Source organism: Vicia villosa, linkage group LG6, assembly GCF_029867415.1.
Source record: "Vicia villosa cultivar HV-30 ecotype Madison, WI linkage group LG6, Vvil1.0, whole genome shotgun sequence".
Taxonomy (NCBI): Eukaryota; Viridiplantae; Streptophyta; class Magnoliopsida; order Fabales; family Fabaceae; genus Vicia; species Vicia villosa.
In genome coordinates, this window is record NC_081185.1 from 76,625,550 (window position 1) to 76,636,839 (window position 11,290).

The 11,290-nt window shown below is 37.2% G+C and overlaps 1 protein-coding gene across 1 annotated transcript; it reads right to left on the reverse strand.

Moving 5' to 3' along the window:
• Positions 1-266: 266 nt before the first annotated feature.
• Positions 267-1,340, reverse strand: LOC131613908 (F-box/kelch-repeat protein At3g23880-like). The gene has a single exon (XM_058885544.1). It carries the CDS (start codon positions 1,338-1,340, stop codon positions 267-269), a length of 1,074 nt encoding a protein of 357 aa, XP_058741527.1.
• Between the last annotated feature and the right edge of the window lie 9,950 nt (positions 1,341-11,290).

The window sequence follows — 11,290 nt, forward strand, 5'->3', positions numbered from 1 at the left end:
TTTCAATTTAATTTTAACTTGTCAAGACAATCCAAATAAAGAAAATTTCATACAAAATGAGTATCGTTTGGGAGAGTTATCTTAAGAAAATCTATCTTTTAACATAAAATAAATAAAAGTTTATAATGAATCCATTTGATTCAAAAGTTGTCAAACCGTTATACACATTCAATCAACAATACAATCACTAACATCAAGAGAAAATGACCACACAAGTAAGTAAATCTGAGTGAAGTAAATTGTGGTAGAAGAACTTACTTTCAACATTAGGATACCAAGCTTTCAACATAATTCGTGCAAGTGTACAACCAAGGGCCATTTATTTTCTCTAGTGTGTTATCTTTCCGGTTATAGAGAATTGATCCTTCTTCGTTTTTCACTAATAGTGTGTCATTCTTCTCCGAATAACATAATGGTAACAGACAAACGTTGAATCTACTAAATGGATAATCTATTTTGAGATTATTGTAACTAATTTTGAGAAACTGAGTCCAAGAGTCTTCAACTCCAAATTCCTTCATTTTCCATATAACAAAATGAGTTCGTTGGAAATCATGAGAAAAACAAAGCCAGTCATTTAACACACTTAGATTTGGTGTAACAAATGATCCTATACCCAAACCCTGAGGAGGCCGGAACTGAGTATGTGTCTCGGTGCCCAAATCAAGTGAAATAATCAAAGATGGCTTGTCAGTAGGACCAAAATGACGGCCAAACGCCAACCAATTAACAGTACCGTTCATATACACAACCTTCGTCATCGGAAAATAATGAGCCCCGATAGGAGTTTGAAAATCTCTCCAAGCATTATCTTGCAAACTGAAAACCCTAACATTTGTTCTCGTTACCGTCACCACCTTATATGTGCTGTTTGATTTATCACAACCAAAAGTGAAATTAAAACGGGTAGTTAGATCGTCGGAAAAAGAACCAAATCTTGGTGACATTGTCCTTGTGATCGGATTCCAAATGCAAAACCAGCTCTCAATATTCCCATTAAGCCAAGAAGAGCCTACCATACATAGCAATCCATTGCAACAACCAACAGCAGTATTTAATTGATAGTAAGGATCCTTAGGAAGGGTGAAACTGATTGGAAAGTTTTTGAGGAAAGGATAAAAGGTGAAGGATGATACACTGAAATCAATAGCACTCACAAGCGTGAAATAATCATACTGTGAAGATCTATGAAGGATTAATTTAACGAAGGTGGGATCGGAGATGAGTGAATTCCATGACTTACGCACACATCTGAATCGCATAAGCGGCTTTAATGTAAGACGTGATAACACATCTGTAACGAGTTCATCGGGAACGAATGCCGGCGGCAGTGGCGTCATGGGAGTATGCCGCGAGTGAGATGGAGTTAGGAGATTCATTCAGTCTGTTTTTCGGAGAGTTGAACGTTAAACCCTAATAAACTTATAACAAAATGCATTGTTTTTTCAAATTTAGGAGTAACGGTATTAAACTCATATTAAAAGGAAAATTAAGATGAAAAATTAAAAATTAGTATTTTTTTAAAGATTAAACTCATATTTAACTCATACACGTAAATATCATAAATAAATAATTAACATAGTTTCTTCTTAAAGAAGATGTACCCTCTTTATTTTTGTTTCTCAATAAAAAAAATAGTCTTTATTTTTAATTATGAGTGATATTTTATAATTGTAATTTTTAATTTTATAGTTTTAAATTTTTGTGTGTAAATTCTTCAATTTTATGAAAAAATGATATTTTAATAATATAGAGTGAGTTTGAGAGAAAGTAACTAGAATCTGCAAACAGTTCGCACTTGACCATAAAAAAATCATTATTAAGGATTATGATCTCAAAATCTAGCTAGGGTAAATTTTCACTTTTTCTTCAACCTTGATATTATGATCTTAAAGGAAAACATTCGTCAAATGATAGTCAACGTTCTTACCAAAGAATCTAATGACTAGCGCCTGTAACGGGTAAAAAGGGATATGCTTTGATAATAATGCTTTTGATCATCAACATCTTTTTTCTTTCTTTTCGAAAATGGCACGCACAATCCTTCACGCAAAATTTGGAAGAAAAGACAACCTTGGGGGAATGCTTCCTAGTCACACGAACTTTTAATTTATCCTAACGGAGAGGAAGGGGAAAAAGATCTCAATCTATCTTAGGTGCTTAGGTGTGGGAATTTCACCTAATAGAGTTTTCTGGGATCCGGGAGGCTAGTTATACTATAAGGGAATGTATTAGCACCCTAAGTATCCGTAGTACTCTACGGGAACCTTTCTATTGTCAATGCTTTTTGGAAGCCTGAGGGTCCTTGCATTGTAAGCCCAAGAGGAGGCTAATCGAGGGTCATCGAGGGTCCTTGTTATAGCACAAGAGAAAGCTATGTTGGTTTGTCTAACTTGGCTTTAAGCAGGGGGTAAGAGGTTTCACTGGGAATAATTCCTCTTGGGTGGATGTGCCCTATTGTTGATCTAAGTCGTTTTTTAAGATGTTTCACCGGGAATAATTCATCTTGAGGTAAGAATCTATGTTATTCTATTAGGAAAGAGTCTTCACCGGGAAGTCATCCTCAATCCTAGGTCATAGTCCTATAATATATATATATATATACATGTTTATCTGTCCTAAGGTTTTTCTCAGGCGAAGATTTAAACAGTATATATTAATAGGTTATATTGAACAAAGTATTTAAAGCAATAAATGAAAGCTTTTAAAAATGTACCAGGATGAAGAAGAGGCCTAGGATGTATGTACAGAGCCTTATTGAACCGTTGAATGTTTTATTGAAAAGCAGTTGAATGCTTATTTGAAAGACAGTTGAATGTCTTATTGAAAACAGTTGAATGTTTGAATTTGAAGATTTGAATTGAAAAAAACAGTTTTAAAGTTTGAAAACAGAAGAATTGAAGTTTGGGAGTTTATACCTCAGAATAGGGGTCCAAAGGTCTAAGAGCAGTTTCACCGGGAATAATGCCCCTCTTAGTACCAAAGTTTTGTTTTGAAAAAACAGATGAAAATAAAATAAGAGAAGGCTTAGGACTTATACCTCCGAAGAGGGGCCTAAATAGTCTAGGAGTAGTTTCACCGGGAATAATGCCCCTCCTAGTACCAGAGATTTAAAACAGGTAAGAGAATTTTGTACAGAAGATGAGGTTTTAAAAACAGACAAGTATGTACCAAAACAAAAGGGTTCATATGAACACTTTACTGTTTATGAAAAAACATTTGAAAGAAATTTGAATTTTGAAATTGAACTGAACTGAAATTGAATTGAAGTTGAATTGAACTGAATTGAATTGAACTGAAATGAAATTGAATCGAACTGAAAGGGGGGTTGGGACTTATACTCAAAGAGAGGCCCATTAATTGTTTTTAAATGATTGAACTTTGGTTGAAGGATATAGGGTTTTGTTGTTTGAAAACCCTAATTGTCTGTTTAATCGGAAATTGAAGAAAACATTTTTTTTAATGGTAAAACCAACAAATTAAGGTAAGATACAATATCTACAACTTAATTAGAACCTAAATAATTAGGGTTTATTCACAAAATATTTATAAAGATTAGGCTTTGAAAATCAAAAGGAAAACATATTTTAAAAGTATTAAAAATACTTAAAAATACATCATTTTAAACCTAATAAAAAATGTCAAATAAATAATATTTTTGTGATTTTTTTTTGTATTCATAAAATAGGTAATAAGAGAAGAGTGTGAAAAATCAAGTGAAAAAGATTAATTTTGATTGGTGAAATAATTGAGTGAAGTTGGTAAAAAATTTGAAAGAAAATAGTGTTAAAAAAAGGGTTTGGTCCCATTGGGACTTAAACTCGTGACCTTGAGGTCAACACTCAAAACAACAACCAAATGGGCCACGCGCGTGGCTTGTCAAGAAAATGCCTTGAACCAATTATATTATACCCTCGTTTTTGAAATTCAAACTTGGCGCCACCTTCTTCATCTTCAACCTCGAGCTTGAAGATTTTAGAGTTTCTATCTCACTCGTTTCTCCACCAAATGGAATGAACCAAACATGATTTTCACTCAGTTTCTAACAAGGAACACGATGGTATTCTCGGAATTCATTTATTATAAGTGTAACTCAATAATTTTGGTATGAACACGAAGAACGCTAAAACCCTAAAACTAAAATTAAATGACAAATATGATGAATAAATGAATGATGATAGAGGGTTTTTAATCCTCTCATGATGTTGAACAATTTGGTATCGAGTTATAACAAGATAGATGCAAGAATCATAGAGTTAGAGTTTGAGAACCTACCTCTGAAACTGCAGGTTGATGGCTATGGTAGAGGACTTCCAGCAATGATTTGATGATTGAAAAAGCTTTCTTGTACCTTAGGGATGCTAAAGGGACCTTTATTTCACCTTGGATGACTCTGAATTGCCCAGCTCGACTCCACTTGCTCAAACTCCAAGTGAAAATGGAAGATGCTGATTCTCCACTTACAATTTTGTTGCAGGCATTTGGATAGCCTCCTTAGTCCTTACACCCTAAGGAAGTTGTTGATGCACTCCAATTAGATTGACACCTTTTGAATTGCTCAATGATAACACGATTTTATATCGTATATTTAGCTTGAAATCCATAAATATTTATAGCATTTTCCGTTTATTATATTGTTTTATTATGATATTATGCGAGTATTTGCTTTGTTTCGGGTTTTATCATCTTATTGAGACTATTTGTGAAAAGGAGAGGAAATGGAGCTAAAATGACTACTATTTGTGCCTAAAAGATGAAAAATGGGTGCTGAAGTGAAAAGGAGGTGCAAATAAGGCCCAAATGTGCAAAGTACAAGCCAAGCCCACGAAGAAACAAATCTGCACGTGGCCCAAATCATCCAAGCAAGAGGAGACGCACGTCTCCAACAACTCCCTGCCACGTCACCAAGTGGAGACGCACGTCTCCAATCCTCCTAAATCTTCTCCACTTGAGACGCACATCTCAAGTCGTTCAAAGGAGTCCCTCAAAAAGTGGAGACGCACGTCTCCAAGTCCCAGTCAGAGAAATTCCTGCTTTCACGCATTCCAACTGCAAAGGCTCGCCTATAAATAGAGGCAGATACTTCACTTCAACCTGTCCGATTTTCTGCTAACGAAGTGCTGCCGAAATTGTTCCGCGACCGCTATTTTCTTCCTGCTTTCAATTAAACTATTTTATTTTCTGACAGCAATTTCTACACCGGAAATTGTTGTGAACCTTTTATAAATCTAGCCTTACGTTAGATTTGTCCTTTTTATTCCTTGTTTTAAATTTCTGTCCGTTTAATTCCGAAGAACGATCCAGCCAACCTGTGGTGGAAGTTCGGTACTTCAAGATTCAATTCAGATTTATTTTAATTCAGGTTTATCATTTACCGCTTTATTTATTATTGTTATTGCATGATATATTGTATGCCATTTAACATGCCTTTTATTATAAACCAAATTAATTTATGCATGCTTAACCGTATCAATATGTCTAGCTAATTAACTAAGATATCGGTATGTAAAGTAAGTTAACCGTGGGATCCGAAATAAATTGGCTTAATTATATTTTATTAAATATCACTTGTTTTTGGTTTGTATGTCTAATTTAATTAGTAAGTCTTAGAACCAATAGAGCGAAAGTTTGAGGGGTTAAGACGGTCAAAGGTTAAAATCAATAGAGCGAAAGTTTGAGATCTTTAACTGGATAGTAGACATAGGACATTAGTTTTAAGGATGGCGAAAGCGTATTAAAACTAATTAGAACTTATTTATTTTCAAAAAATGTTTTTACACCCGAGCGGGATGGCGAAAGCGTACGTTAGGGATATTAGCATGTTTCGAGTCAACAGAGCAAAAGTTTGAGATTAGGGGATTTAAATAGATAACAACTTCATAAAACGAGCATTTTATTAATTACGTTGTTTTCAAAAATCTTTTCTAAAATCTAATGGGATGGCGAAAGCGTACATTACGAGTTAGGATAGTAGTCTAAATCAACAGAGCGAAAGTCTGAGAGGAGGACTTTTAATCAATTGAATTTATAAAGATTTTTAATCGAATTATGCATTAGCCAATGGACCTTCGGATCACCTAAAGTTAAACGAAATACATACTGATATCCATCTATTATTATATTTCTTAGTATTCACAATCACTTTCCTTTAGAAACAATCAAAATATTAGTAGCCTTAGCTTTACATAGTAACCTTAGAAAACGGTAGATCGATTCATAGTCCCTGTGGATTCGATATCTTTTAAAACTACACGACACGACTGTGCACTTGCAGTCATAAGATTAATAGACACGTAAAGTCGCGATCACTCAACTCGACTCCACTTGCATAAGCTCCAAGTTGAAAGTGATTATGGTGCTCCAACTGCTACAGAGCTCCAATGAAGGTCTGGATTACTTCCACCCAACCTCCTTGAGATGTTAGAAAACTCACTTTCAATGTTTAAGTTCTGGATTGAAAGAAAATAGTGTTAAAAAAAGGGTTTGGTCCCATTGGGACTTAAACTCGTGACCTTGAGGTCAACACTCAAAACAACAACCAAATGGGCCGCGCGCGTGGCTTGTCAAAAAAATGCCTTGAACTAATTATATTATACCCTCGTTTTTGAAATTGAAACTTGGCGCCACCATCTTCATCTTCAACCTCGAGCTTGAAGATTTTTGAGTTTCTATCTCACTCATTTCTCCACCAAATGGAATGAACCAAACATGATTTTCACTCAGTTTCTAACAAGGAACACGATGTAACACCCTTCTAAACCCCGCGGAAATTAACATTAAAATCAGAGTAAAACATGAAGAAGAGTATTACAACGCCAACAAAATAAACAATATTCATGTCATGCCATAAAGGAACGATAAATCAAAAATTATTCAGGTAGCATGTTAACACAGCGGAATATTCTTAACAACTGAATAATCAAACATCTGGAGTCGAAGACTCATAATTCAACCATAAACCATAAACAAAACAGAAGTTTATCAGCCAATCCTAAAATAACGTTCCCGGTGTTACACGACCAGAGCATGACACTGACCCAACCGACTCTAACGAACTACTTGACGAGCTAATCCTCACCAAGTACACCAGCTACTCCTCAATCTGAAAAATAACAACAGTAAGGGTGAGTTTCATTCGCATTAACAAATGTTATAGGTATATAAACAATACAACTTCATCCATACATTGTTCACCCAAATCAATTATATTCAGATAATATAGCAACATTCATACCAAAATACGCACAAATCATAACATTGGACAACTTCCATTCATGTTACAATTATACACAACAACCTAATGCAATGCAACTAAATGCATGTGGTACCAAACATGGGATAACCCATCTCACCGATCCACCACCATAAAGATTCGGCTACTTCTCTCACCAATTCCACACAATGGGAATTAGCTACCGCTGTCCCACCACCATAAGGGATACAGCCCACAACATGATTATGAAATGCATGCATCACATACCGCATGCTAATCATCAACACCAAACAACTGAACAATCATAATCATCAACCAATGCAATAACAATATAAACCACCACAACCAATTAAATCAAGTGTTTAAATTAAATTCGAGTCACAACTCAAACACTGTTTTATTGCATATCTCACCGAAATAGTCTCATTATGTTCGAAACGGCACATCAAACAGACTAACAGTTAAAAAGTTATACACCGTTAAACTTTAACAAAAATCTCAAACAGCACAGCACGCGGCGCCAACATCCACACGCGGCGCGAAACGAGGAAAAATTACGCCTTCGCGGCGCCAACACCTACACGCGGCGCGACGCGAGGAAAAGTTACGCCTTCGCGGCGCCAACACAGGTACGCGGCGCGACCTGTGCGTATCAAAACATCTTACCATTCAGTCCACCTGTTCGCGGCGCCACCTTGTGCACGCGGCGCGAACCGGTGATTTCAGAAGTCCCAACCTGCAGAAAACAGCATTCTATGCCTCCCAAATACTCTCAATTCATACCAGTACGAATTTCAGCAGAATAAACCACACATACGACATAAAATGCACGTTTACACGTACTTCTAATCAGGTTTTAACATCATTGTTCATCACCAATCATCATTCACAACCTAATTGAATCAAAGTTCTATAAACCCCAAAACCCCAAACCGACATATAATCCGATTCGAAATCCTAACATACAAACTCCATCGAATCATTCATACATCCCATAATAGAGGTTAATGAGAAGAATCCCCCCTTACCTCGATGTCGAATTCTTGAATCCTCTTCCTCTTCGCACTTGCTCTTCTCCCAATTTCACGTTCAATCTCCTCTGCTCCCTTTTGGTTCTTTTTTCACAAAAATACTCCTCTTTTCTATTTTTATGAAAATATACTTTATTTTAGAAAAAGGGCTTTGCAACTGATACACCCCCAACTGCTACTTACAACACTGGCCCATTAGCCTTATTTCATCCCTATTCCCAAATAATTCCACTTAATTCTAATATTTAATAAAAATTAATTAAATTAAATAAAGAATTTTATGGGGTGTTACAACTCTCCCCCACTAGAAAAGTTTTCGTCCTCGAAAACATACCTTAGGCAAAGAGTTCTGGGTAGAAGTCCTTCATCTGGCTCTCCAATTCCCATGTAACATTTCCACCGGCTGGTCCTCCCCAAGCTACTCTGACCAACGCTATCTCCTTGCCACGCAATTGTTTCACCTTCCGATCTTCAATCCTCGTAGGCAAAGCTTCAACTGTCAGATTATCCTTTACCTGTACATCATCCACTTGGATAACATGTGACGGATCAGCAATGTATTTCCTCAACTGCGACACATGGAATACATCATGCAGATTCGCAAGTGTCGGTGGTAACGCAATGCGATACGCCACCTCTCCCACTCTTTCTGAAATCTGAAACGGACCAATGAAACGCGGAGTTAATTTCCTTGACTTTAGAGCTCGTCCGATACCAGTCATAGGTGTAACTCTCATAAACACGTGATCTCCTTCTTGAAACTCAAGAGTTCTCCGTCTCTTGTCATGATAACTCTTCTGACGACTCTGAGAAGCCTTCATCTTCTCCTGAATCATCTTAATCTTTTCCGTCGTTTCTTGAACAATCTCTGGTCCAATCACCGCACTTTCGCCAGATTCATACCAACATAAAGGCGTCCTACATCTCCGACCATACAAAGCTTCAAATGGAGCCATACCAATGCTCGAGTGAAAACTATTATTGTAGGTAAATTCGATCAAGGGTAGATAACTATCCCAAGTACCACCTCTTTCCAACACACAAGCACGCAATAAATCCTCTAGCGATTGGATAGTTCTTTCTGTCTGTCCGTCCGTCTGAGGATGATAAGCAGAACTCAATCTCAGCTTAGTACCCAAAGCCTTCTGCAAACCTTCCCAGAATTTGGATGTAAACCTTGGATCTCTATCTGACACGATACTCGAAGGAATACCATGTAAACTCACTATCTTCTCAATGTACAATTGGGCCAGCTTCTCCATCGAGTAATCCATTCTCATTGGTATAAAGTGAGCAGACTTAGTCAACCTATCCACTATGACCCAAATGGCTTCATAGTTCTTCACCGTTCTCGGCAATCCAGAAACAAAATCCATGGATATACTATCCCACTTCCATTCCGGAATAAATAACGGTTGCATAGCTCCATATGGTTTCTGATGCTCAACCTTCGACTTCTGACAAGTTAAACAAGCATAGACGAATTCAGCTATTTCTTTCTTCATTCCAGGCCACCAAAACAGCTTCTTCAAATCATGATACATCTTGGTCGCACCAGGATGTATACTCAATCCACTACGATGTCCTTCTTCGAGAATACTCTTCCTCAATTCAGAAACATTAGGAACACAAACACGATTACCAAACCTTATAATACCATTCTCGTCGATTCTGAATTCACCTCCCTTGCCTTGGTTAATTAGAGTCAATTTATCCACTAACTCTACATCAACTTTCTGACCCTCTCGAATCTCTTCCAGAATGCCACTAGTCAACTTCAGCATGCCCAACTTAACACTGACAGGAGTGTCTTCGCATACTAAACTCAAATCTCGGAATTGTTCAATTAAATCCAATTCTCTCGCCATAAGCATAGACATATGCAAGGACTTCCTACTCAAAGCATCGGCAACAACATTTGCTTTACCCGGATGGTAATTCAGTTCAAAATCATAATCCTTGAGAAATTCTAACCATCTCCTTTGTCTCATATTCAACTCTTTTTGATCAAAGAGGTATTTCAGGCTCTTGTGGTCACTAAACACTTCAAATCTTGAACCATATAGGTAATGCCTCCACAACTTCAACACAAATACCACTGCTGCCAACTCTAAGTCATGAGTCGGATAGTTTCTCTCATGTACTTTGAGTTGCCTCGACGCATACGCGACTACCTGTTGATTCTGCATCAGTACACCTCCTAATCCTGACAACGAAGCATCACAATAAACAACAAAAGATTCCGCCGGATTCGGCAAAATCAAGATTGGTGCACTAGTCAATCTCCTTTTCAACTCTTGAAATCCTTCTTCACCTTGCGAATCCCAGATGAATGCTTGACCCTTCCTAGTCAACTTAGTTAACGGTAACGCTAACTTCGAGAAACCTTCAATGAACTTTCTATAGTAGCCCGCAAGACCAAGGAAACTACGGATTTCGGAAACTGACTTCGGAGCTTCCCATTGAGACACTGCTTCTACTTTCGTTGGGTCAACGGCAATACCATCTTTAGAAATTACATGCCCAAGAAAGCTTACTTCACTTAGCCAGAACTCACACTTTGACAGTTTCGCATAAAGTTTCTTTTCCTTCAGTAGTTCTAATACCACTCTCAGATGCTCTGCATGTTCTTCTTCACTCTTAGAATATATTAGAATGTCATCGATAAATACCACCACAAACTGATCCAAATAAGGATGGAAGATCCTATTCATATATTCCATGAAAACCCCCGGCGCATTAGTTACTCCAAATGGCATCACTGTATACTCGTAATGACCATACCTCGTTCTAAATGCTGTTTTCTGAATATCGTCCGTCTTCACCCGAATCTGATGATATCCCGACCTCAAGTCAATTTTGCTAAACACACTCACACCGACCAGTTGATCCATTAAATCATCAATCCTCGGTAATGGATACCGATTCTTGATAGTAACTTTATTCAGCTGTCTATAATCCACACACAGTCTCATAGAGCCTTCTTTCTTCTTTACCAACAACACCGGCGCACCCCACGGCGACACACTAGGACGAATGAATTCTT

What these genes read in the sequence shown, in the direction of transcription:
- LOC131613908 (XM_058885544.1), bottom strand. Translation starts at nt 1,340, where the DNA reads ATGACGCCACTGCCGCCGGCATTCGTTCCCGATGAACTCGTTACAGAT.